At 51.3% G+C, this 27,976-nt stretch overlaps 1 protein-coding gene across 1 annotated transcript; it reads left to right on the top strand.

Annotated features, from left to right (window-relative positions):
- The first annotated feature begins 257 nt into the window (after window positions 1-257).
- On the top strand, window positions 258-25,062 carry LOC133339700 (guanylate-binding protein 5-like). The gene is made up of 10 exons (XM_061547857.1): window positions 258-953; window positions 3,346-3,793; window positions 7,431-7,706; window positions 7,912-8,057; window positions 10,326-10,624; window positions 11,748-11,940; window positions 14,165-14,355; window positions 19,204-19,257; window positions 20,708-20,761; window positions 21,234-25,062. Exons 2-10 carry the CDS (start codon window positions 3,372-3,374, stop codon window positions 21,402-21,404), a joined length of 1,806 nt encoding a protein of 601 aa, XP_061403841.1. The 5' UTR covers window positions 258-953; window positions 3,346-3,371; the 3' UTR covers window positions 21,405-25,062.
- Window positions 25,063-27,976: the final 2,914 nt, after the last annotated feature.

Below are 27,976 nucleotides of genomic sequence, written 5' to 3'. Positions count from 1 at the left end.
CGCAAGTACAGTGAGTGCTTGCTGGAGAGTGCTGGTTCGCGGAGTTTACACGAAGAGCAAAGCTGCAGCGGCAGCAGCAGCAGAGGCGCTGCTTGCATCGCGGTCCGCACGAAGCCACGCAACTCTGCCAACCCGCTTCGCGTGCCAAGCTCAGATGCTCACACTGATAAGAGGGGGAGGGGGGGGAGGTGCAATCACTCTCCCCAACCCCCCACCCCTCACCCTGAAAACACCGAAAACTTGTATTGAATTTTTTTTTCGCAGAGAAAACACGTTCAATGTTTTTTTGTTTTGTTATTAACTATGTGACCGTCTGTCCGCCTCTCCGGGACGTGACGTCCAGCCGGCAAAACTTTCTTTTTTTCTAATTTCAGCGTGAGCACGATGTGTTGACATTTCGCGACCACCACCATCACCTCCCTCCTCCTCCCCCCCACGGTAAGTGAAGAGCTGCCGTCGCAGAGGTCACGGGCGGCGTGAACCTGGCGGGGAAGGAAGTTCCACTGCCACGGATTTACGACTCAGCCCGAGGAGTTTCCCCACGCAGCAGCAGCAGCCTCCTTCCTCCTCCTCCTCCAACCCCCGGCCAGATCCGGTCCGTTCCAGCACCGGCGACGACTCTCACCTGCACGCCGCTGCCACGACCACCACCGCCCTGTACAACAAACGCTGCCTGCAGCGACTTTGCGAAGAACGACTCACCACGGCCACCCAAGCCTCGCAAGAAGCGGCGGGTCCGCTGATCGCATTGGTCGCAGAAGCGAGTGCCAGTCGCCTATAACATCGCCGCTATAGGCACCGCCTCGCAGCGTTGGACTTTCGACCGCGCGATTCACGGAGGAGGAGGAAGAGGAGGAGGCACCGCTGCCGGGTCTCGAGAGCGAGGGAGGCGAACGGACGGACGCCTGTGAAGGTGACTCCACAGCAGCCAAAGCCCATCGGCTGTGCCCTGGGTAAGGACCATCTTCTTCTTCTTCTTCCACTGCTCTCCCGTGTGGCTGTCTTCGTTGGTTTCTCCGTGGCAGGAGTCCCCTTTGTGTTATATCGCCGCCTTGGTCTTGCGTGGCCGTGTTCGTCGTCTCTGTGCGAGATGTGTCCCAGTGCTTTGCCATCGTAGCCTTGTTCGTCGATGTGTAAAGGAATTTCCATTGCGTGTCATAGCCGTGTTTAGTCTCTCTCTCTCTGTGTGGAGTTTTTTGTCCCACTGCGTTTAAGTATCCGTGGTTGGACTCGGTGTAAAGGCGTTGTTCCCATTGTGTGTTGAGTCGCCGTGTTAGTCGCTGTGTAAAGGCGTCAACCGCAGAGGTTTCGCCCTTCTCCTGCATCGATCGCGCGTTCCCCCTCGCTGTTCGTGTCCCAGGGGTGGACTTTACAGCTACCCCCCCACCCCCTCCGAGGTGAGCGGTGGCAGCTGTACTTTGTACGGCGTTCGGGGAGGAGTGTTTCCGTGAGCGTGTGGCGTGTGAGTTGCAGGGAGCGGTGGCGCAGTGGTTAGCGCACCGCGCTACGAACCCTGGCCCGACCGACCGAGTTCGATTCCCAATCGCGGCCACCAACATCGCTGATGAACATCTGAACCGCGGTTCCTGGTTCTCCCTGAGGTCTACTCTGCCTCGAATGAGTAACTGGTGCAGTGTGTAAGACATTAAGATTGGTGAAACAAAGGTGGTCCCGGCAAACCACCTCCTCGTGTGCCGTGCCGGCCTTAATGGGTGCTACTCGCAACAGCACTTGCCCCAACGTTCCATTAACGGCTACGACGGGAGACCTTTGTCTTTGTGTGTAGGTATGTTGAAATTCTTTCGCACCGTAACGTAGTCACAACCGTGCCAATCGGTGGTGCGAGTTTTTCCAGACGGGCGTCACTTATATTCATATTCTTAGGTTTTTTCAGTCAGTTACGCAGCTGCGCGTGCCAGTTCAGTTGCTACTCGATTGGGGGGGGGGGAGTGGGGGGCTTGCATCACGCAGATTCGAGTGTCTTCATCCCCAACACTGTAAGTAAGCGCCACGTTTCTCCAGCCCGCGTTGCCCAACAGGCTTGCGCGCTCGCGTCTGCGCTCCGAGCGAGTCGTGGTGGCGCGCGTGGGTCGAGTGGAGAGGGTCGCGCTTTGCTCTCGACAGCTCCGTGTGACCGTCACCCGAGCGCCCGCTCAACGTCGTGGAACAAGCAAAGAGGGGGTTGGCCCCAGGGCCGTAGAGAAGAGACGCGCGGGGAGGCACGAGGCCACCGGAGGATGTCGAGTTTCAGGTTTATTTGTATGACCAGCCGACAAGCAGAGGGGGGGCGGGTGGGAGTCTTCGTTTAGTGAAGAGTGACCCGGGTTGTCGCCAAAATGTCAAAAGAAGAACAAAGTGAATACATAAATGAATGATAAGAAACAAATGTAAATTGGAGGAAAAGAATCTGGCTGTCGCCTGATGAAGCTGGTTGTAATTACTGGCGAAACGTTATACTCAGATTGTAAATGTTGTGGCTTGGCTCTCCGACACACCGGTGTGCTGTTACTAGTGACGAATTGGCCACGTTCTGTTTACGTGACAAACCTTACTAGTTGGCTGTGTCAACTAGAACTTGTCACGAGATATGTAAAATAGTGCACACGGGAATCGATGTAAAATTATTATTTTCTCTGTAACTTAAGCAGGCTCGGGTAGGTTATTTTTAGGCTGGTCCATAATTCACACGAAAATTAAGTTATGGAAACATTAAACGGATATGGGGCGACTGTTGTGTAAGCAGAGACGTGGGGGGGGAGACACACGAAGACATGGCAGGGCCTTAAAACAGTGTTTTTCACTCATTTTCATAATAATAGATCATCAGTATGAGGACCGCCCACACATTTGAAACCGTTGTTGGGTTTGACAGCACGATAGGGGGTGTTGTCACGTGTTGTCACGTGTTGTGTATTGTCGGATGCCGCACTAAAGGCCACCTGGGGCCACCAGTGTCCCGCAGGCCTCGCAATGAAGAACGCTGCCCTAGAGACACACGGACAGGCGTGTGAACTGTGATTGACCTTGACTACACCGCTTTGTGCCACCCAAGCCCGCCCGGCTCTTGCCCTGCATACAAACCTGGAACATCTCACCTGGCCACCAGCCTAGCGGCACGTTCGCGCCGCACTCCCGTGACGTCCCAGAGGGGGTGGTCGTCGCGTTTCATTCCATTCTGTGTCCTCGTTTTGTAAGCCACGTCAAGCACCTTGAGTGATGGTGCGCTTTCTAAATATAACGTTAGATTACGGAGAGAGCTGTTAACGCTGTGTTCTTGCATGCATCGAGCCGTGCGACTGACCACCCCCCTCTTTGTGCTAATGGACACTCCTCCCCCTCCCCAAGCCCCGTGCAGCGCGATCCCCGCCACCATGGAGAAGCCCCTTCACTTCATCCGCAGCGACGCGGACGGCAAATTCGTGGTGGACGAGTCGGTGGCCACGCAGCTCGCCCTGCTGCCCGAGGGCCCCGCGGAGGTGGTGGCCATCATCGGCAGCAGCCGCACGGGCAAGTCCTACCTGCTGTCGCGCTTCTTCGGCTGGGGCAAGGGCGGCTTCGAGACGGGCGCGAGCACGCGTCCCGTGACGCGCGGCGTGTGGTTGTGGAGCCGCGAGCACCCCCTTCGGCCCGATGCGCGCCTCGTGCTGCTCGACACGGAGGGCCTGGACGAGCCCAGCACGGCCGAGGGCCGCGACTATGACTACAAGCTGTTTTCGCTCACCGTGCTGCTCGCCAGCTGCGTGCTCTACAACACCGTGGGCAAGATCCAGCGCAGCGACATCGACGCCCTGCGGTGCGGCTCCCACCACTCGCCACGCTCGTTCACGCACGCACGTGTGCACGTGTACACGTGTGCACGCACGTGTGCACGTGCTGTCTTTCCCTCTCGTTGTGTCCTCCACCCTCCGGAGAGTGGTCGCCCCCTCTCGGTGTTCGGAGACCTTCCCGCGTCTATCTCTCGCACATGGCTCCAGCTTCTCGCGCGGACGGGGGGCCAGTGGCGCTGTTGTGTGCGGTGCCACAGTAACGGTGATCTCGCGCTCGCGACGGAGAATGACTGAGGTGGTGCCGATGGGACACTCGGTGGCGCAGGGCCCACGCCAGCCACCCCCTGAGCGCCGGCCCTGCTGCTGCACCACATTCACACTTTTTTTTATGCAATAGGCCAAACAAGGCAAGCCATTACAAGGGCGCTGTGATATGTGTCGGTGGTCATAAATTCGACTTTTCTTTTTCAAAGGCGTTTCCCATGTGGCGACTGCCAAGCTATTTCCAAATTTGGTGTAAAATTGTGGAGTAATTTGAGGTTTCTTGGCAGCTGCCTCAGGCCATGATCCACAGGATAACAATGAAAGGAAGTGCACAATGCCAGTCAACTTGAATTGATAACTCTGGTTGTTGATACAAATATTTGTCAGCGATATAAAGATAGTCTCTCACGTCGCCAATGGTTATTACGAGGTCTTCCTGTTATTTATTTGTCTAACACGTACAAGCGTGTTTTGACAGTCTGTGATTTATAGTGGAAAAAATAACTACGGTATTTCGTCTCCGTTATCTTAGATAACCGAGGAGATTGGAATTCCTCGTTTCTCGTATCCACAACAGCCGAGTTGCGTAAGGGCGGCGCGGGTCTGAAGAGTTCCACTGTGTAGCCCACGTGACTTTGCCAACGGCAGGAATCCTGAGAGGGCATTGGTTGCCCTGAAGCATGTCATGAGGGCTTCTCACGGTGCATGTTTTTAATTCCGTGATCTAGTGATAAATATTTATTAGTTGGCATCGCTCGCAGTGAAGCAAATTTTTTTATCTTGTTTGTATTTTACCAGGTAAAGCCCCCCGAGATATTAGCTCTTTTTCAGAAGCGGTTGTTAACGAAGTGGCTGATGTGGAAATGTATAGCAGCTAAATACTCTAAACGCACGTTGATTATAAATGTGGAGGGAGCAACCGGAGGACGCGGACACAAATTCACGTGACCGCACGGGGAGGGAGACATGCAAACTCCAAATGTACTCCAGGCTTGTCCCACACATGATGGTGTGAGCTCCGCTCTCTGTGGGTCTGTGGCGGTTTGGAGCAGAATTGGCGTGTGTGGTACGCGCTGGCGCGGTTCACCCATGCCAGCAGCAGCAGTTGTGGGAACACACGCCGTGGGCAGCAGCAGTCTGACGCAAGTGGGGAACCTGCCTGCACCATCGTGCTTGCGGCAGTGGCGAGCGTATTTAATCCGGCCAACTCGTGCTCGCTCGTTAATCTCAAGTTGTCTCTCGGTGAGGGAATGGGTGTTTGAATGGGTGATTTCCAGGATTCTACTCCCCACCACCATCGTCACCACCAACTATGAGTTATTAATTAACCGTATAATTGATTATTAACTTCTCTACATTTCGTGTGCCAGGAAGTACCATTCCGATTGTAAAAAAAAAAAACGAACCCCACGGGGCAAATAGAATGTATTCACTGTGGGTCCTTGCACTGCGATATGAACCGTGGGACCAGTTTGACGTTGGTGTCCGAAGAAGCGCTGCTATATGCCTGTCGACACCTCGCAACAAAGCGACGGCAGATTTGGCATTCGCAGCCCAAGTGAACGAACGGTCCAGGAGCTCAAAGTGCACCGTGAGGTGTTTGTGTCTGTCACGACGCAGACAATGGAGGGCGGGCGTGCCCCTGGGCTCGCTCCCACCGCCCCCCCTGCGTCGCCCACCAGCCGGAGCCGAGGCTCCCCGCGAGAAGTTTTGCGGCTGAATGTTCACGCGCCTTGAGTGTGGGCTCTATCTTCTTGGTTCTTTCGGTAAAGTCACGTAGAAGGGAAGTAATAAAATAATAAAAATAAAACATAATAAAATAATTCTCACGACGTTTCGGCCACAACGCAAGCAGCCGTCCTCAGGTGAAGACCAGGTCTGTCGGGGAGACAGCGTCTGAATGAAACACCACCACGCTTGGAGAGAATGAAACACCACCACGCGCGGACCTGTTCTTCACCTGAGGACGGCTGCTTGCGTTGTGGCCGAAACGTCGTGAGAATTATTTTATTATGTTTTATTTTTATTATTTTATTACTTCCCTTCTACGTGACTTTACCGAAAGAACCAAGAAGATGAATCCCTGCAGTCACGAAAGCTTTAAATCGAAATGTGAGCTCTATCTCAATACATCTACGAGTCGGTTCTGACTCTCGAGACGAGAGGGAGTTTCATTTGCTAGAGTCACCTGGGGCAGAAGGCGAGGCGGTTTACTTATTACAGTACAGTCCCAGTTGAGTAATTTGGTGGTGTAGTTATTTTTCGTATATGGCAAATTTGGACTCTGAGGATGGCACACAATGGCCTAGGCTTGCGTATGACGTCAGGGGATTTCTAACGTCACTGTGAACCAAACGGTGCGTTGTGTTTGTATGGTTAGTAAATTAGTGGCGTTAACCGGATTGAAACCGTGAACCCCTGCAGCAAGTGGCAAACGCGCCACCGCTGTGCCGCATCACCGCCACGACACAATGGGCCAAACCTAAATCAACAGTTGGGCTGTGCTTTGGATCTATCATTCCCAGCCCCCATTATTATTTGGTTAACGTCGAGGTTTGTCTAGTGGGAGTGGAGTTGTTCGGCGGGTACGGCTGTGGGGGGGGGGGTCGATGAATGTGAGAGGGAGGAAGAGTGGAGCGGGGAGCGTATTGGGGAGCGCCCAAAAATTGCTGTCCATTAAAGCTCCATGCAGAAGGGGCGTGAAATCCCTCCATACGCGCTACGTGCGCCACGGATTGTTTTCCGTCTTTGATTTGAGATAGTTGAAGGGGGAGACCTCGCGTGACGTTGTGACGTTGTTGTCAATCACGTCACCCGAACCCACGCTCCGGGGTCGGGGCTTGATGCTGCCTCTGGAGCAGCTGGGTTCCCAGCGCCGTCCTGGCACCATGACAATACTTTTGTCGAAGGGTGTTGCATAGCGGCACTGCTGACTTGGGCGTAGGCTACACGCAGCGGTGGTCGGCGTGTCTGCAAGTGGGGTTGGTGGGTCATGCAGAGCAACCGGGTGCAATGCAGGAAGTCAAGTTCCGGCGTTTGTGTGAAGGTTGACCGTTATCTCCACACGTATGCAGTGGACGCTAAGAGATCCTGCGACGTCATTTGAAATGAGGAGGCAAACTTTGTGCTGGCGTCGTGGTCCAAATCAGCCGAATTCTAAAGATTACTGGCGAGTTATTCGGTTGGGATCTCACACGCTGCTGCTGCTGCCACCACCACAGAAGCAGCAACGTCGGCCCCTGCTGATGTGCAGGCTGCATCCGTGCCGCCTTAGCACCTTGGTGACCGCCTTGCGCGGTGGGAATGGCGCAGGGCACCAAATGGACAGGCTTGTTATTATTATAATCGTCGCCGTTGCTGCTGCTGTTGTGGCTCTCCGTGCTGCCATACCGTGTTCAGCATCGTGCTGAAGCTCTCCGAGTACATCCGCCTGAAGCCGGCACCGGGGACGCACAGTGGTACCGGCCATGGTGAGGATCTGGCCGGATCCCTCTGCTGGGTGATGCGAGACTTCCACCTGGCGCTGGACTCCACGCCCGACAAGTACATGGAGGAGGCGTTCAGCCGCTTCGAGTCGTCCTCCGAAGGGAAGCTCGTGGACTCGCTGCGCAAATACTTCCCTGTGCGGCGCTGCTTCCCGCTCAGCACGCCGCTGGCGAACGCCGCGCAGCTTGGGTGGGTAGGCACGCACGCTCGCACGCTCGCGCTTGCATGCTCGTACACACGCTCGCACGCTCGCGCATGCACGCTCGTACACACGCTCGCACATGCACGCTCACGCACTCGCGCATGCACGCTCGTACACACGCTCGCACACGCACGCTCACGCACTCGCGTGCACGTTTGCTGGACGACTCTAACTGGCGTGTGATTGGTGCAGAGAGCTGGACAACATGTCTCCGAGCGAGCTGAACGAGGACTTCAGGAGGCAGGCGGAGGACATGATCAGCACCGTGCTCACGTCCGTGGTGTCGCCCAAACGTATTATGAGCGACGACGGCTCGATCCGCACGCTCGACCCGCTGCGTGAGTCGCCCACCTACCTTGCCCCCTCACCGGCTTTGCTCCTCCATTGCTTGTTCATTATAATAGTGTGAGAGCCTGTGGTGCCACAAAAAGCTAAGTACATGTGAGAGTAAGCTGTCTATTTTAGTCTGACAGTGACATAAACGCGTGTGGGGGAAAGAGGCGCTAGAAAAAGTTTGGTGCAGGTGCAAGTAAGTGCTGTACTTTGGGTTAATACTGGGACGTGAAGGGAGGGAACCGAGATGTAGATGATCAACAAGGGTATTCCACAAACGTGGAGCAGCAACGCGAAAATACGTTTTACCAAACAAAGTTTGAAGAAATTGAATATTTAGTAGGAATAAGGAGGCACTTCTGAGGCTACGGGAGGGAGCACTTGCAACTCAGTGGTCCTGTAGGTAATTGGCAGGTTTGTTTTAAGAGGGCCTTGAGGATGGGGAAGGCCCAGTGATCGTCTCTCTGGATATCCAGGGGGGACAGATTTGAGTGAATGTGCAGGTTGCATGAAGAGTTCAGAAGCTAGGCACTAGATGGTGTCACAAAAACTAAATATAATGAAATGTGAGCAGGTATGGTGGCATTAACAAAGGCAGGGCTTGGGCAATGTTCGAGCAATCCCCATAGCAACCAAGTTGAATCGCCACTACCCTCACGGTCAACACCTCTATTATCAGTCCTTGCATTACTGCAGTTAACCACTGTAACAGACAGACTTGGAACCTGTGCCCACTCGGTGGAGAGAAACTCGCACTCTCAATCCGACCTGTGCTGCTGCTTCTGCTGCTGCATCCTTCCCAGAAGCTAGTGCAGCATTTCCACACTGCGATCTTGTTGGAGGGCAGCTGCAGGCCCGCCAAGGGCAGTGGCGATCGAGGTCACCACTCAGACGGGCGGTGGAGAAAACCTCATCTCTGTTGGTGGCTGAGCTCCAGTGGCAGAAATTACACATTCCCAGTCCATCCACCGAAGAGGGGGTGGGTGACCGCTCGTGACTTAGCACAACGTGGTAATCGTTTTATCGACCCCACAGTGATAATGGTCCGAGATGACCGCTCAACAGAATTTGAACTTCGATTTAAAGCTTTCGTGACTGCAGGGATTCATCTTCTTGCTTCTTTCGGTAAAGTCACGTAGAATGGAAATAATAAAATAATAAAAATAAAACATAATAAAAAAATTCTCATGACGTTTCGGCCACAATGCAAGCAGCCATCCTCAGGTGGAGAGCAGGTCTGTCGAGAAGACTTGCGTTGTGGCTGAAACGTCGTGAGAATTATTTTATTTTGTTTTATTTTTATTATTTTATTATTTCCATTCTACGTGACTTTACCGAAAGAACCAAGAAGAGGAATTTGAACTGTCACCAATCTGATAGCAAATCAGGTGCACGCATCGGAGCAAGGCTGACCTTGGGTGTTCAGAAAAAGCATGCCCTGGTTTTTGGAGTCTGGTTTTGGGTAACTATTTCACAAGTTTGTTCATATGTTCAAGTTTACTCCTGTCGAATCCAAACATGTTGTACGACATGTACACTTAACACGTGGGAATGGCTTTAAAAGGTGTGTAGTCTCCTGTAGATGTAGATGCCACCACCGCGGCGGTTGAACTTACAACTCTCACTCCGAACAGGCAACTGGACATACGGACAGGTTTGTTCGTATCTCTGAAAGTTCGTAAGTTGAATATTCGTAAGATTAAGAAGACTCCCCTGTATATAGATTTGTGTAAGTTTATTTCGTTTAACCCTTGTGCACTTTCATGAACATTCTGCGGTGTTTATCTGTTCATGTGCACGGGCATGCCCCAGACACCGACAAGGGTCCTCGTGTACGTAACCTCGCTCGCTTCGTTGTGGTACTAGGCATTTTATATTTAAAATTACGAACCAGACAACGTGGCCACGGTGTTTTAATCCTGGGTCTGAGGCTGGTCACCAACGGCCGTAATAAAACAAAATGGCAGGAGTATTGTATGGCACTCAAGTTGGCCAGGCACATTTGCGATGACCTATTGGGTTGATAGAATGCAACCGGTAATCCGGCAACCGCTCGGATGATCGATGTACCAGTTCCCGCTGGCGCTCCGCGTCGTCCCGCCGAGCGTCGTGCCTGCTGCCCAGCGTTAAAAAAAAAACTATATAATTTTCAGACGTACTGTACTGGGTGTGATTGCGATCTCGCTTGTCCACACAGGAGAGCCTCTCCGAGCCTCGAGAGCTCTCGTCCATGGCAACGCGCGACCTTCTCCCTTCCCCTCTGCCCCGCACAGAGTTCGTGACGGTGGCCCAGCACTACGTGGCGGCGCTCAATGCGGGCGACCAGCCATGCGTGCAGGACGCCTACCTGGCGCTGCTCGAGTGGGACGCGCGCCGCGCCTCCGCCGAGGCCCTCCAGGCCCGCCGCGCCGAGCTGGAGGTCCGGCTGGGGGGCGCGGACCCTCCGCACGGCGCCGCGGTGCTCACGCGGGCCCTGGCTGCGGCCCACGGAGCCGGCGTGTCGGCGTTCGTGATGCGGCTCGCCGAGCTGGGCCTGCACAACGAGACGCCCGGCTTCCTCCCCGGCTTCCTGGTCTGCTTGCCCGCCCGCCCGCCCGCCCGCCCGCCGCTCTCGTTCATTATCTCCGTTACCTTGGCTACAGTCTGAATTTGTTTAATTTACCAATTAGTGAGTGGGGAATTAATTCCTTTTAAAGTGTTGCGTAAAGATGTTGGCTTTTATTCACCGTAAACGGTGGCAGACGCATTGTACCCTTGCACAACGGCACAGCAGAAGGATGGCGAGCTAATACGAATTTTTATTGTTTTATATTTATATTATTTTATTATCTCCCTTCTACGTGACTTTACAGAAAGAACCAAGAATATGAATCCCTGCAGTCACGAAAGCTTTAAGTCAAAATTTATTACGATGTTCTCCGGGGGTGTTAAAGACTCGGATTGTATCAACGAATGACGGTGCAATAATGGCGACAATTTCATGAGCCGTGGAAACATTTTACAAATGAGCGGGGCAGCTGCCATAGCACCGAGTGGCTGCATACGATGAGAACGGAGCCAGGTGATGCTGTGGCTCCAGTCACCGTGGCGCATGCGAAGCAATGGACGCGGTTGTAGGGATGAGTGCCAGAGGAGAGGGGACCCAGCTGGCTGTTGCCAAAGGAGGGGAGGAACGTTGCGCGCTAGCCTCGGGCAGGGAGCCCGCAGCACGGGCGGATAGGGGAGGGAATTTCACACCAAATAGGTAGCGACCTTCTACTCGGCAGGGGTTGCTGAAGGGTTTTGTGGGAAGGCCTTGTGTGCTGGAGCAGAGAGCGTGTGGAGTGGGGTGGAGCAAGATGAGAGGAAGGGTGGGCCGAACGAGTCCACGGACGGCCTTGTCACTGGGGCGGAGGATCTTGCAGTTGATTTGGCGATGGGGATCGGGAGCAAGGGGAGTGAATCATTGGCATGGAGCCGCAGCGCCCTGTAAATCAGATGATGATAGCGACTCCAGCAAATTCAACACTTGACACTTCAAACACAGCGCGGGCACGCAGTCACCCGCAGTCACCCGCAGGCACACGGCCACGCTATGGGGGCACGGAGGAATTACATCACCACTGGGGAAACGAGAATATTCCACGATCAACGTGCTACTTCTTGCACACTCACCTCCACCCCCTCCCCCTGCCCCCCCCCCTGCCCCCCCACAGAGCGAGCTGACCGCAGAGCAGGAGGAGGACTGGAAGCACAACGAGAAGCTGTCGCGGGAGCGCAGCGCTGCGGCCCTGAAGGAGATGGCGCGCACCGCCCTGGGGGACGAGGGGGCCTTCATGGTGCCCGGCGGGCACCTGCAGCTGGCGCTGGCGACGCTGCGGCTCGTGCACGAGTTCAGCGAGAGGACAGGTCCGTGCCGGCGCGAGCCTCGAATTTGTGCCCCGACGAGAGAGCCCGAGGAACCTGTGTGCACGGCCGCAGAACAAACCGAGTTGACGACACGTGGAGGTGGAAAACAAGGAGTGGGGGGGGGGGGAGGCAGAGGAGGAGGGCGTAAGAATGCAGGGGCTTGATTTCTAGTACAGCTCTCATAGTCATGACGATGACGAGAACTACTTCGTTAACTCGCCTTCATGCATTGCAAAACAAAAATACATGCAGGGTAGATTACATAACGTGTGCAGTCAAATGGTCTCTTCTTGGCAATAGTGATGAGGGCCCAGCCAGAAGCGGAGCCAATCTTCTGAACGACGCGACGGCCGCAGAGGCATCCTGGCGGCACTTTAGCAGCGATGCCCTTGAGCCGCCTATTTGGGGAGCGGTTCAAGCGGCCCGGTCTGTCCTCGTGCCAAGACCAACATTCCATTGCTTCTTCTCTATTCTGGCCCTTGTATGCACGTATGTTGAACTTCTTTCGCACCGTACGTAGCTATCCGTGTTCATTGGCGGTGCGGGCTCTTGGCGAGTGCTGTCGGATTCCAGCGTCAAGAATGTTCCTTGTGGCTCGAGCTGCAGGACGCTGAGCTGGTCCAGCGGTTCGAGCCTGGCAGGCCACCCTGGTTAATACCGCGGGTGTATTGACCGTAACATGCTACGCGCACCGCCTGCTTCAAAGTAGACGTTAAAGCTCCCGTGATGTAATTCTAAAAGAGTTAGACTGTAGTGTGCTGACATCGTGGTCCAAAATTTGCCAAATTTGAAAAATGACCTGCAAGTTATTAAATTATGATTGGGAAAGCACACAGCACCATTGCCCCCACAGCGGAACTGCTGCGGACCGTGTGAAACGCAGCGCCTTCATGATAGCGTTGCTCTAAAATAATCATTGTTACGCGAGTTCACCCTGGAACGCCTCACTCTGAGTCTCAAGATTCTCGTTCAGGAGGGTCTTTCCAGGTTTTCACTGTGTAGTCACAATTGAGTAATTTGCAGATAATTTTTCAGCATTGGGATGTTTGGACAATACCAATTGCATGTGTGGATTATTTTCTTGCGATGGGAGGAAACCAGAGAACGCGGAGGAAACCCACGCAGAACAGGGGGGAGAACATGCACACTCCACTAAGAAAGGCGCCCAAGTCAGGAATCAAACCCAGACACTTCCATGTATGTATGTTGAACTTCTTTCGTACCGTACGTAGCCAACCGTCATAATTGGAGGTGCGGGGGAAGGACAGCAAACTAAACACAACAAGCAGTCTCTAAAAGAAATACATTTTCAATCTTGATTTAAAAGTGCATAGCTCCAGTGGCTTCCTAATATCAGAAGAGCGTTCCAGAAGGCCGCAGAAGCGTATCCCAAAGCTATGAGGTACGAGCATTACCACTGCGCCACCGCCCTGCCGCCCTATGGAATGGCACGAATACCAAATGTACTCGGTAAATCTCCAAATTGTTGAGCCGCTCTTATTGGCCAACCTCGTGCTGGTTATCCGCACAAGAAGCACGAGGTTGGCCAATGAGCCGCTCTCATTGGCTAACCACGTGCTTGTTATCCGCACAAGAAGCACGTGCTTGGCCAGTGAGCTGCTCTCATTGGCCAACCTCGTGCTTGTTATCCGCACAAGAAGCACGTGGTTGGCCAATGAGCCGCTCTCATTGGCCAACCACGTGCTTGTTATCCGCACAAGAAGCACGAGGTTGGCCAATGAGCCGCTCTCATTGGCCAACCACGTGCTTGTTATCTGCACAAGAAGCACGTGCTTGGCCAATGAGCCGCTCTCATTGGCCAATCTCGTGCTTGTTATCCGCACAAGAAGCACGAGGTTGGCCAATGAGCCACTCTCATTGGCCAACCACGTGCTTGTTATCCGCACAAGAAGCACGAGGTTGGCCAATGAGCCGCTCTCATTGGCCAACCACGTGCTTGTTATCCGCACAAGAAGCACGAGGTTGGCCAATGAGCCGCTCTCATTGGCCAACCTCGTGCTTGTTATCCGCACAAGAAGCACGAGGTTGGCCAATGAGCCGCTCTCATTGGCCAACCTCGTGCTTGTTATCCGCACAAGAAGCACGTGGTTGGCCAATGAGCCACTCTCATTGGCCAACCACGTGCTTGTTATCCGCACAAGAAGCACGAGGTTGGCCATTGAGCTGATCTCATTGGCCAACCTCGTGCTGCTTGTGCGGACAGACCTGGGGCCGTGCGCAGCCGAGGCCCTGGCGGAGTTCCGGGAGTCGCGCTGCGCCCCGCTGGAGGCGGCGGTGTCGCGCTCCGACGCCGAGATGACGCAGATGGAGAAGGAGCGCGCCGAGCGCCGGGTCGCCGAGGAGAAGGAGAAGATTCGCGAGCAGACGCGGGAGGAAACCAAACAGAAGTACAAGGTGCGGCCGTGTCTTGCGGGCTCGCATCACCCCGCGTGGCTCCACGTCCAGGCCAGCTGCACGCTTTGCTCTTGGGAGATTCGTTCACTGAAGGCAGGGGTGGGGAACCTTTTTTCGGCCAAGGGCCATTTGGATATTTATAACATAATTTGCGGGCCATACATAATTATAAACTTAAAAATTAGCCTGTTATATTTGGTCAAACATTTAATTAACTCACCCCTAATGCGATGGCTGGAACTGCTTCTTTGGCAAGGCATGTGATGTTAGCAGGTATTGATGATGTTGCTACTTGCAACTGCTTTTCCAGGTTTGCTCCTAGATTTATTGAATTTCGAGTCCCACTGTTGTATATGTTGGGTTAAGAAAATTTGTTATGTTGTATGCGTGCGTGGGTGAAATTATTATGTTGTACCTGTGTATTATGAATATTCAGTGAAAATAATAATTATTAAATGAAATCTGGCCAAATGTGTAATTATCCGGAAATATGTTAATTTATGTAATTACGCACATTTTAATTATGCCAATTCGAGAGGTAATCGGATTAATTATGCGAGTGGGTGTAATTATGATAATACAAGTCGTTATGATAACCAGACCCCGCCTCGGTGACGAGGGTGGGTTATCGATCGGAAGAAGGCAATTAATCGTATGCAGTTATGCAGGTGTGGTGTAAGTATGCAAGATTAACTTAGATTAACTCGGCATCGTTGTCTAGGTTCGTCTCATTCTCGCTTTAACATTCCCAGAGTTTTATTCGTGGTTATATTTTTAGGTCCCCGGTTCACCCCGTTATCGCTTTAACATTTACTGAGTATGTATTAGTGTGTTTATTAAGGTCACCAAGTTCAAATCTCAACGCAGAAGCAGATCTTATGCATAGATTTCAGGAAAGAATCACACAACCACTTCTGTATTAATCAATTTATTACTAATTCAACCTTAACTATGATATAATATGCGAACTCTCAATCCCGGAACGTCAACACGGCATCAATACAGTATCATCAACGATTGTCTGATTTCACTTTGACAACTGCACATGGATCCCGCATAACGCGATGGTTGTTAGTGAGAGAGAGTCGTTAAAACACGCAAATACTATGCTAAGAAAACCTTAATGTTAATGAATGATTATACTCAATATTGTTCATAACGCGATGGTTGTTAGTGAGAGAGAGAGTCGTTGAAATATGCAAATACTATGCTAAGAAAACCTTAATGTTAATGAATGATTATACTCAATATTGTTCATAACGCGATGGTTGTTAGTGAGAGAGAGAGTCGTTGAAATATGCAAATACTATGCTAAGAAAACCTTAACGCTAATGAATGATTATACTCAATATTGTTCACGCAGTACCACACTCCTTATTGACCATACGCAACCCTTATCACGTTGTTAACACCTTGGGTCACGGGACAGTTGAATATTCTGTAGAGGATGCGAGTACGTGCGGCGATTATGACTGAAAGATACTTGAAAGATTATACGGCGATAAAAAAACACAATCAAAAACAGTTATTATTCTTAAAGGCACCAATCTCAACAGATACATCGGCAGGTTATCTGACAACAGAACGGCTCGGAGTAAGGGCCTGCGACGGTGCTCCTTTTCCGAAGCTCGTTATCTTATACCAAGTTTACTAATTGGGGACCAGATCACCTGATAAGGATCCGGTGGGCCACCACTCCCCACGTGAGCGTGGCTCGGCGGAAGGAGGTGCCAAGAATCAGTTCGTATTGATGGATCTGTTGGGAATTTATGCGATTAAGAGTACAGCCCACTAAATATTAAAGATAAAAATTAAGAATACTCTTATAAACGACGGAGGGCCATCACTCGGTCTCGTTGTGATGCTTTCCAGCCACGGATGGCTTATGGGTTCGAGTGTTTTTGAGTGGTAAGAGTTGTCTTGAATAGTCAGTGTTCGGAGTCGATTCTTTAGGTCAAACAGACGCCTGGTGGTCGTGTGGTGAGGGGGCGGTGCGCGTCATACGTATCAGTCGATCCCCTGTCACCGTGGCGAACTGGTTCGGATGGCTGTTGATACGCTGTCGCAGTTCGGAACCCGGTCGGTAGGTGGCGCCCACAACTCGCTCGTAGCGTGCAGCTCTGGGTTGTCGCCGAAGCGCGATGCTCACCACTCCGGTGGCAGCAGAGACCCCCGATTCGGCAGAGGTTGACGAGCTGAAGATGAGTCGAGCCGACCCGCTGGTCGCAGCTCGCTCCTGAGTCGACCCTCCCGGTCGAGCTCGCTCCTGGGTCGACCCGCTGGTCGCCCTCGCTCCTGAGTCGACCCTCTGGTCGCACTCCTGAGTGGACCCGCTGGTCGCACTCCTGAGTGGACCCACTCTGGTCGCACTCGTTCCTGAGTCGACCCTCCCGTCGCACTGATTTCCAATGCTCAGGATCCTTTACTTTATGCCGAAAATTCCCCCTGGATCCCGCCCACAAGGCGGGGCTTCTTCCGATTTTTGCTGTGTCAGGATCTGTCCGTAGGCAGGTGTGTCCATGTGTCTGTCCGTATGTCCGTGTGTCCTTGTGTGCATCACTGACGGTATATTCGTTGTCACACTCCCTCCATAAACCCACGAGCAAACAATCAGATGTTACAAATTGCCTCGAGGTCGTCTCTCTGTCTGGGTGCAATATTATCTCTTGTCTGGCCTTCTTCATGAACCCAAAACACAGACGTTACAAATGTCTCATAGGCGTCTTTGTTCGTGTTGCACAACCTGGAGGGAGGGGCAACACTCTCTCCGACCCGGCGCACAAAGAAATGGTTAAAAAGTTTTAAGTTAACATTTGTCCCTTACTATTTCACAGTTATGATTCTGTATGTAACCTAAGGTCTGTCGTTTCCCATCGTGGTGCTTGACTCAAGTGTAGGTGTTTCCCCGAGCGTATACACACTCCTATCCCGCGCTGCGGGGATACAAAGATGGCCGGGATCTCCCTTTCTCTCCGACCCTGGGTTTAACATCGTTTTTTTTTATTATGTATTATATTCGACCTGGTGGTGATTCATCCCGTTATCCTGGCTTTTCCATAAGTTTTACTTTGTCTTTTCATGCATATACTTATTACTATTAATTTATTTCCGATATCTTAGGTTAAGGGGTAAGTTTCTTGATCCTAGGAATTCGTATTCCTTGGTGCCTGCATGGTTATATAAGCGGAATATAGTTTACGGTGAATAGCGTTAACATTGATGTTATGTGCGATATTATGTATTGTGATGTCTTTAACTTAACTTGTTTGTCAGAGCTTTACTGACACGAAGTTGCATTTCATAGCCCGCAGTCTTTGCCCCACCCTATCTCTGCTCGCCGTTGTTGTTGCCGTCCAGCTGCCGTTAATTCAAGGCCTCATTAATTTCCGTCACTCCTGAGTAGGTGAGGGCGGTTGAACCTTGGAGTCAGTTCTGGTTTTTGTCTGCCTGCTTCTTCTTGTGTCCCCTGACCCCGGGAGTTATTATTCTACTTTATGGCCTGTCGAAGCCCCACTCGCTGTTGCTGGGCTGGTGTTGTTCCCGGCTTTTTGCTTACGTTTGCAGTTCGCCGTGCTCTTAATTTCCTTCCCTCGTCAACCTTATATCGACTATTCGCTCCTGTCTGGGTGCGATTCAATTTTGACTTAGGAAGGTTCTGATTGTCATATGCTTCGGGTCGAGTTGTATAGAAAGTATTAAAGTATGGAAATAACATTTCATATTGACTTAATAATGGTGATGGTTCAGTAGGCGTAACTTGTGGCCTGGTTTAATTGGAGTGGGTGTGAATATCAATAACTTTAGCCTACCCTGTTGTTAAATTCCGAATTTTGACGTTACTTTAAAACCATGCAGGATAGTTGGGCTTTTTGCCTTAACTATGTCTGGCTGACACTCCCACTGTCTCTGCCCTTGCACGGGTGACATGTGCCCGTTCATCAGGCCTTATCTTCCCTTGAAGCAAGGTTGCAAATTCTGCCATCCTAGCCCTCCTCCGGTTCATTACTTAACAACACCTGGTGTTTTGCAGTTTGCTGCGCTTGGTGTGTTTCACTCATTAAAAAAACAAGTAAAAAGATAATATATAAAAATCATCAAATATTATTAATCTCAATTATGGAAGAAGGGTTAGGATACAACACCACCTGCGGTTGCCTTGGCAGGGCCAGACCAAATAATTTCGCGGGCCTCATACGGCCCGCGGGCCGGACGTTCCCCACCCCTGACTTAAGGGAAGGAAGATGATTAAAAGAGCTTTACGATCCGCCGGTCATCATGTGGTAATAACATCACCACCGCGTGGGTGTGTTAACGGGTGCAAGTGACGTCGCGATGACATCACGAGAGCGCCATGATGAGGATCTTGAGCGTAGACCCGGAGTTCTTCTCGTCAGTAGCGGCTGCTGGATCTGGCAGAGGATAAGTAATGGCAAGAGGTGGTAGCATTCGTGGTGGTGATGACCTCTTGACCTCGGCCAGCGCTTGGTTGCATGGTTGGTGGCACTCGCACGCAGTGCTGCCGCTTCTGCTGCCGCTCAAGGTAACAGAGCCCCTCCCACAATCGATTCCCCTTTTGTTATGCTTGGGAATTTGAAACGTAAAGAAAATTAGTACTGAAATCATGAGATGTCTTCAGTGGAAATATACAAAGTAATCTGATTAATTATATATGAACAAAGGAGAAAAACTATGGAATTAGCGGTGCCCTCCCTGGGTATTCTGGATGCTGTAACTCATTACCTTGACTCGTTACCTTCCAGTGTTGTGCATGGACCTGTGTGTGCCTGTGTACTGATGCTTTTCCATCTGTGCCTCGATGGCAACCTACGTTGTTTGTGTCGTTGACAGCAACAAATAAAAGAAAATGAAGAGAAACACCTGGAGGCCGTTACTAAATACAAGGTGAGTTCCAACATGCAATACGGCCAAACGCTCAGCTCTTCCGAGCTGGTGGTCTAGACAAGGATGAGAGCATTGTAAATGTACATTCGGTGGTCAAGTGATGTGGAAGCAAGGTATATGGATGGGAGTCGTGCTTCCTGCTGTTTGTGAGAAGCACATCTCTGTGTGTGCTGTTAGAGCTGGCCGACCTGTTAACGGTCATGCATCGAACACGCGTGTCTGCCCGTGGGGTTCGCGTCGACTCGTTGATTAGGTGTGGGCACGTGGTGGCGGGGCCTAGGCCCTCGATTAGCCACCTCCCGCTCTCCGAGTCTCCGCTGGGCAGAATTGTATAAGGGACATTTGTGTTGGCGGGGTAATTATAATTATCAACGGCTGTTGCACCGCGATGATTCCCAACAGAGACAAAGCCCCCTTACACGGCGTGAGTTACTTTCACGACGGTGTCGGGTTTCCTGCCTGCTGCATCCAGACTCAGCATCCAGCAGTGGATTGGCAAAGGGCTGTTTTTTTCCCCTCTTACCTTTGCGAAGGGGCAACAACCCCGGCTGTCGGGCGCCTTGTGAACTTGCGTGCACTGCCGAGGTCGATGCCTGGCAGTGGAGTGTCTGTTCCTCGAGTCCACCACGTGCTGTTTGTGCAGAGGGTGTGAATGGGAATGATCACGGTGCAAAGTGCAAAGCGCAAAGCTTTAAAACGGCTTTACTTTTGCAGTCAACAGGGCAAGCTGCAATTCCCAGCGTAGCTGTCATGGGATGGGGGTTGTTGGCACGTTTGACAAATGTTTGGGTCCAGACATGCATTGCTAGGGTGGAACAAGTGCATTGCTAGGGTGGAGCAAGTGTGTCCCGATCAGCGCTCCGTTCGCCACTGCTGTGCCGAGTTAGTTTTCAGATGCACCGATGGGCAACCATGTTTGTGTTGTTTCTTAACGAAGATCCGGAGTAATTTGTTCGGGAAAACCACTATGTCATGGAAAATGTCGGTGAGAAAACTGCTCGATTGGTGGACGTTTCTGCATTTTGACGATTTTTTTATTGCTGGGTTTTGGCAGGGACTTCCTTTCCACAATAAGGCCCACAGCCGTTTGGGAAATACAGTAAACCCCTTTTTCCCACACACGATCAATCGAATTTATAACTTACCTCCAGCGGAAGTTTCAGTTTTAATCGATTGATGTCTGCGTCGTTCCATACATGCGCACGCTGTTGCGTTGGCTTCGGCAAGCCTGTCGCGGCCTGAGTTGTACAACTACGCGGTGTGGTCGTTCAGAGTAAACACGTTCAGAGTAAACACGTGCGTGGTGGCAAGTACGAGCGATGTGCAGTGCGGCGCGAACGCTGGCTCCGACGATTCTAGATTTGAAGCTTTCGTGACTAGGCTCCGACGATGTTGACGCACGCGCTGTGCGGTTTAACATGATCGTTGCTGCTGCCTCCGTTCCAACCAGATGGAGGCGCAGCAGGTGTGCGGCGAGATGGAGAAGCTCAAGGAAGAGAAGGAGGTAAACGGCATCCACGTCTCGCGCTCCCGCTTGCCCGCGCTCCCACAGCTCGGGCACCTCTCTGTTCTCCCCATGCTCTGCATGGGTTTCCTCCTGGGTTCTTGGCTTTCCTCCCCACACACACGCACACACACACGCACAATGTAACTTGTATTGTCTAAGCATCCCAATGCTGCGAAAATTACTTGCAAATTACTCCGTAGGGATTGTACGTAGCAGCAGGGGCAGAAGCAGCATCGTCCCCCCCCTCCACTGTGAAACTTGGCAGGACCCTCCTGAATGAGACAGCCTCGAGGCTCAGTGAAGCCTTCCTGGATAAACAAGAATCGATAAATAACGTAATCTGTAAAAAAAATGATTTCTCCTTTGCATCCAGCACCGCCTCTGCGCTGCGGTGGTGAGCGCGGTGAGCGCTGTGGTGTTCACGGTGTGTGCCGTGTGCCATGTGCCGTGTGCCGTGTGCCGTGCGCAGCGGGAGCTGGGAGAGGTGAAGGCCCAACACCGGACGGAGCTCGAGCGGCTCGAGGAGACGCACCGCGACACGGTCCGCCGCTTCCAGAAGCAGGAGAACACCGCAGCTGCGCCCAGGCAGCAGCGACGCAAGATCCCCCTGATGTGCCTCTCCAAACAGAGCCAAGATTAACCGCGGCAAGGGTGGCTCGGCAAGGTTTCTGCTCAGACGGCGCGCGAGTGGCCGTGGCTTCCCGAGAGCGGAGGTTCGCCACGTTTGGAGGAGGTGTTCGTGTAACACAGCGCGTGCGCGTGTGTGATTAGTGCTGTTTAATGACAACCGGTAAGCTGGTAACCATTTCTAAAATAATTTGCCGGTGCCATAAGTCAGGAAACTGGTGATCGTTTCCAGTGGAACTGTTAGGCACGAGTGCACCAATTGGCTCATGCCGCCGTACAAACCGCGCGGCGGCCCAAGTTACGTTCGCTCTCGTTTCTTAGTTAAACGATAAACATGTAGCTTTGCAATTGCTCACTCAAGCGTGCCTTCGACACGCGGTAAACCGATGACTGCGTTTTTACAGTTTTTACCGTTTTTACCGTTCGGGAAAAGAACTCTGAACAGCCCCCTCGTATATTTACACAGATGACATACTCGGCACACTTCCAACAAATGTCGTAATTCACTTCTTCTACATATCTGTTCTGTCTGATATGCATACTCGCGGACGAAATGTAATGTTAAACACCTGCTTTCCCAATCAATTACTGCAGCAACAACACACATGTATCCGCGTGTGAAGAAAGGGATATGAGTGGAGGGAGATCATTGGGAAGCAGTGAACAGCAGGGCTGGGAGAATTAACTTTAGCAATGTTGTTTGTGTAAATTGTTGGCTGAACTTGAGCACAGTTACTTTAGCTAATTATGGTTTAGTTCAACCATCTATTTAAATTGAACACGATGAAAAAACTGCCAATTTTATTTTAATGTGTGAAAAATATTAATGTCACGTAAATTTTATTGACTCCATGGATGCCTCTGTTTTTATTTTAAAAACAAATTAACATTTTAGTCGCACACCTATTTCAATTGGCTATGAATGAATTGTGCCCTGACAGGAAACAGATGTTCAGTAGTTTCACCGATGTCCCCAGCGGAGGAACGGTGCCTTTGTGCCTTCTCACCTGCAACAGGAACACGCGTTTAAGTTTGCAACAAACTTGGAGACATTGTACATTGTGCAAAATAATGGGCGTCGTTTGAGAGAGTAGTCACAATAACCAGGAAATACGCCCCCTTGCTTCTGTCTCTCCACATTAAAAGGTATTGTCGGTCTGTAATAATCCTTCAAGGATCTGTCTTACAAGGCCGTGTTTTTTTTTTAGCTCCAACGAACAACATTGTCTCGTTTATTCCAGCGATTTTGTACAAGCGTGTGATTTATCCCTGTGCAGTTGGGCGTGGAAAATGAGAAAATTAAATGCGGCGTCGTAGTTTATATACGGGGCTTGTTTGTGCCCACCAGGCTATGATTTGGCCACGTTGGTTTGTACCTGGTTCTAACCCAGGAGCTCCCATCCTCATTGAGCCACCAATTAATGATGGTGCTTGGAGCCTCCTAGAATATATAAATCCTGTACATTTCTCTCACGTGGTGATGTTTCAAATAAAATATCGAATTGTTTCGAGTTATATTTAACACATCAGGACACGGCAATGTCTTCTGGCATATCATATGAAGCTTTTCAGTCTCATGGTAGTGAACTTACGACAAGAGAAAAATAACACGTTTGTTTAGCTGTGCAAGGTTTCAATCTGGAACGAGTGGTGGAGTGTGGTTGGCATTGGGACCTCACCCAAGGACTGAAACGCCCCCCCCCCGCCGTCCCAATTTGCCGCTGGGGTCGCCCCCTTTCAAACGTTTGAGATGGGACGCGATGCAAGTCTCGTGCGCGTGTGTGAATCGCTGTGAGATGATCCGGCGTAAAGGAGAAGTGGTTCTATCAAAGGCAAATCGTGAAATCGCTTTTGATGTTTCCTCCCTCGTGCCGTGAGGCTGATTTGTGGAGGAGCCAACGGGGGGGGGGGGCACCCTTGAGATGCTGGGTGGCTCACCGGGTCTGTGGTGCCCAGAGCAGAAGTGTTGGGGAGGCAGCGGCAATTCCTCGAGCCGCGGAGGCACCAAGGAGCAACCCCTGCAAGGCGACTCTATTAAATTTCGATTTAAAGCTTTCGTGGCTGCAGGGATTCATCTTCTTGGTTCTTTCGGTAAAGTCACGTAGAAGGGAAATAATAAAATAATAAAAATAAACCAATAAAATAATTTTCACGATGTTTCGGCCATAACGCAAGCAGCCGTCCTCAGGTCAAGAACAGGTCTGTCAGAAAGACAGCTGTCTTATTATTTCATTATTTCCCTTCAACGTGACTTTACCGAAAGAACCAAGAAGGCGACTCTATTGTTCTGCTTGAGTGAACGTGGACGGTATTTTTGTGTGGGTCAAGGTCTGACAAATGCGACTGCTTGAATGCCATAGGGTTGCTATTGCTTATGTGTTTTATCCGGACGCCGCTTGCGTTGCTTGGCTGAAACAAACGAGAGCCTTAAATTATTAGTTTAAAACGATACTTTATGCCGGGTATGGTACATTTCAGTTTTATATGGAGAATATTGTTTGTTATTTAAAAATTGTAATGTTTCAGTACTTGGGCTACAAATGTTATTGATGTACAGTAGTTGCTTAAAATATGAAAACATTTCACCCGCAAGGTTGCAATCAAATGTGGTGTAGTCCGTGTGCATACATCTGCTTTGTGGAACTTTAATACTGCTTAGTACAAATGTGATGGAGAAATGCATTGTCTGTTTGCCTATTATTAGCTCGCTTTAAAAAAATGTCTCGGGGGGGAAAAAATATTGTTGTGAATGTAATTTGTAATTGCAGTAGTCGTTAAGGTTATGTACACTGCACTTTGCTCATAATTGTAACAAGTTGGTGAATTGTCCATTCACGGTCCACCAACCCAAAATCTGCGGTCCACCAAACCCCATCCCTCCGTGATCCAGCAACCCCACATCGCTCCGTGATGCATCTGCTCCAAATTTCACCACGATTCAGCAATCCCCAAATCTTTCCGTGACCCGCCAACCCAAAATCTCGCCGTAATCCACCAACCCCAACTGCTGGGCGAACGAAGGTGGGGGGTGTGGTTAGGTGGGTGTCAATAAACATTGTTTCAACTGCAGCTCTTGGGGCCTTGATAATGATCACATCGCACAAAACAAATCGTATCCACTCTTACCTCTCTCGGCCTATTTGCTGTGGAAAGGGTCATTGCCCGAAACGTCGTCTACTACATACAGAGTGCTTCAAAAAATGTTAACATTTCTGAGAATTTGCAACAACACCACAATGGGCCTCCATGCTCTGGAGACCACCTGGAGAAAATTCGAGGCACGCGTTGACGGTGATGGCGAGCGAGTTGGAGACTCTTAGAAGCTATCAACATACATTTGTTATCATGCTACAGCGTATTATCCGTTCTTAAAAACGATAGTCCCATATAAGTGTCAACATTTTTTTGAAGGCACTTTTATTATTACCATTTATTGAAAATAGTAATAACAATGATGGCTTTTAGGATAATAATAATAAATTGTGCGATCCCCATGGCAACACTTGGGGCGCACGTGGTTGTCTGTGAGTCCAACGTGGAGGGGAACCCGCTCCACGTGTGGACGAGAAAATTAGTCGTCAATGAAAACCCAGAAATATCACGAATCGTCGGTGAGTTTCGTTGCGGCGATTTATTTACGACAACAAGCGAACATTAAAGACGCAACTGTGCCGTGTTGTGGTGTGTGGTTGTTTACACAACGATAAGAAATGTTCCGTCAATGTGCCGACTCCAGCGGAGGGCCGCGTGGGCAGGCCTTGGGGGGGGGGTCACCCCGGGCAGGCCTTGGGGGGGGGGGGGGGGTCGCCAGGGGCAGGCTTCGGGGGGGGTGGTGGGGGTCCCCCCGGGCAGGCTTTGTGGGGGGGGGGGGGTGGGGGTCACCTCGGGCAAGCCTTGGGGGGGGGGGGGGGGGTCGCCAGGGGCGGGCCTTGTGGGGGGTGGGGCTCACCCCGGGCAGGCCTTGGAAGGGGGGGGGGGTCACCTCGGGCAGGCCTTGGGGGGGGGGGGGGGGTCGCCAGGGGCAGGCCTTGTGGGGGGTGGGGCTCACCCCGGGCAGGCCTTGTGGGGGGTGGGGGTCACCCCGGGCAGGCCTTGGAAGGGGGGGGGGTCACCTCGGGCAGGCCTTGGAAGGGGGGGGGGGGTCACCACGGGCAGGCCTTGGGGGGGGGGGGTTCGTCCCGGGCAGGCCTTGGGGGGGGGGGTGGGGGTCACCACGGGCAGGCCTTGGGGTGGATTCAACATTTCCTCCATCTGCGAGATGTGAACGAGAGAGACGTGGCGAGGGTGAAGACGACGAACGCGGTTGAGCGACAGCGAGAACAAGAGTCGCGTGTCCGGGAGTCGAGGTGAGCCGGAGACGAGATGACGGAAGATTTGAGTTCGACGCGAGACTTCAAATCTGCTCGGACGAGATCGGCACGAGGAATCCACTGAATCTCGCGTTTAATTAATCACCCTCCAATTGCGTGTTATCAGTACTGATTGGAGCTGAGATGTTGATTCGCCCCCTGCAATTTATGTCCACGAACCAGGGTGCCCCCCACCCCCCTGGCTCTGCTTTGGCCCTAAGGCCCCTTTGGGTCGTGCCCGCGTGCTGCACCACAAGGCGGGCACACGTGGTGAGAAGGCAACCATCACTGTCACCACCAAGTTCAAGTTCATTTTCAAGTTCATTTATTAGGTAGAGCCCTTTGAGCCATTCGGCTCTTGAATCGGGTGCAACCGCAACAAACAAAAACATGAACAAGAAAACATCTTAAAGTGACTATGTGACCACCACCACCCATGCCCCTCTCGCCGTCTGTCTCGCAGACGATGCAGAGGGCTGCTGGCGGCACGTCGTCATCGACCCCCGGAGAGACGGGGCCCTCCTCGTCGTCGTCGCAGGGCGGCGACGAGGCGTGGAAGAGGCCCCCGGAGGAAGAGGGTCGCTGCGCAGGGCCAGCGGTCTCGTGAAGAGATGCGTCTCACGATCGGGCCACGGGGCTGGGGTGGCACCGACGCGGCGTGGACCGTCGCGGACTCAAGGGTCGAGGAGGAGGAGGCCGGGGGTAGAGGTCGCGTGGAGGTCGGGGACGGTGACCTCCACGGAGTGCCAGTGATGACCCCGTGCAAGAAGGTTTACTCGCGAGGTTCGTGCTCGTTTTGGGTTTTTTTTTAAGTTGTGGCTGGAAAAACATTTGCGTTCAGCGTTCAATGGAAATATGGAATTGCTGAACATTACGTTTTGGGATATTGTTCATATTGCGATGTACGGAACTGTAGTTTTACTGCCAAGTGGACCCTGAACTTGACTTAATTCCACTGACATTTTGCACCCTTCATGGCTCTTACAATGATCAAATAATTCCAAAAACATTACATCATTTGAAATGGGCCATTATTTAAAATGTTATTTTAACTGCACTCAAGGGTAACGTTTAATGTTTAATAAAGGTTTATTTTTATTGTTGGTGCACCACTACCAATCCTACTCGGACATTTTTACCAAAGAATGTGTTTAGATTGTCAGATCGTAGAGTAATAGCCGGGCTGCTGCTGGTGGTCGATGGCTTTTCTCCACAACCTTCCTCTTCTAAAGCCTTGGGAGCCACCGCTACGTTTTTGCCTGTAATGCATCGTAATGAAATGGACAAAGTAATCAGTAGAACGTGTCCGAAAATACAGTGCAACTTCTCTTAGCCGTGATGTGAAGGGGAGGGAGGGAGGGATGCCATTTCTGGATAAGGGGGCTGGTGAGGTCATAGCTTATTTCACATTGAGGTGCCATGGTCCGGACATCGGAGGAAGCACATGCAGCGTGTGATAAACATCACGGCCAAGGGACCAGTGCCGTCTTGAACGTGCCACAGATAACAAGAGGCAGATGAAGCATCCTGGTCCTTTAGCCGTTGTGTTTCATCGCATCCTCACCTTGTTAAACATATTTCATTATTTTGATTGACATTTATTTATGGTTGTAAAATGTTGTTTTCATTGTCTTAGAACTGCTGTGTGAATAGCCACCAATGGTTTAAAATTAATCTATAAATCCACATTGTTGTTCACAGTGGCCGGTAAGAAAGAGGGTTCCAAGGTTGTGGTCATTTAGCAGATCTCTTGTCCACCTAGAAAGAATCCTGCGCGTATAAAATCCCCAAATCAAGGTAATTAAAACAACTCGGATTTATTTCATGACATAGATATTGTGCTTTATTAAATCTGTTTCTGTAGGCTCATTACAGCTTTTTTTGACATGGGGTAACGTTTAAGCGGCATAGCCATTGAGCGCCGCTCTCCATCACTTTACCTGCAAAGTGAACCTGCACGGCAGTGGCTTTCAAAGCCAACTTTCAGACGTTGCTTTCAAGTTTGTTTTATTGAACCAGATGAGACAAGGAACTCGAGAGACAAGGATAGATTTTCATTTGCACGAGTGACCTGGGATCACCAAAATGACAAAAGCAGTAACTAGGCCTCGGCAAGGTAAGGTAATTTACCCTTTTTACCGGGTAAAAGGGTAAAGGTGAAGGGTAAATGTGTCGACATGCCAAGGGGTAAGGTAAAGGGTCGGGTAAAGGTAGCTCATAAGAATTACCCGGTAGG

This window comes from Lethenteron reissneri, chromosome 9 (genome assembly GCF_015708825.2).
Source record: "Lethenteron reissneri isolate LAM-NWPU_2019-01 chromosome 9, ASM1570882v1, whole genome shotgun sequence".
In the NCBI taxonomy this organism is placed as follows: Eukaryota; Metazoa; Chordata; class Hyperoartia; order Petromyzontiformes; family Petromyzontidae; genus Lethenteron; species Lethenteron reissneri.
Note: the sequence above shows the minus strand (reverse complement) of the source record. Positions and strands in the feature narration are given on the sequence as shown.

Bases quoted from the DNA above. Each gene is read 5' to 3' on its own strand.
- LOC133339700 (XM_061547857.1), top strand. From the start codon at position 3,372: ATGGAGAAGCCCCTTCACTTCATCCGCAGCGACGCGGACGGCAAATTC. The intron at 11,941-14,164 runs GTCCGTGCCGGC...TTGTGCGGACAG, and splicing joins CGAGTTCAGCGAGAGGACAG to ACCTGGGGCCGTGCGCAGCC. The intron at 14,356-19,203 runs GTGCGGCCGTGT...TGTCGTTGACAG, and splicing joins AAACCAAACAGAAGTACAAG to CAACAAATAAAAGAAAATGA.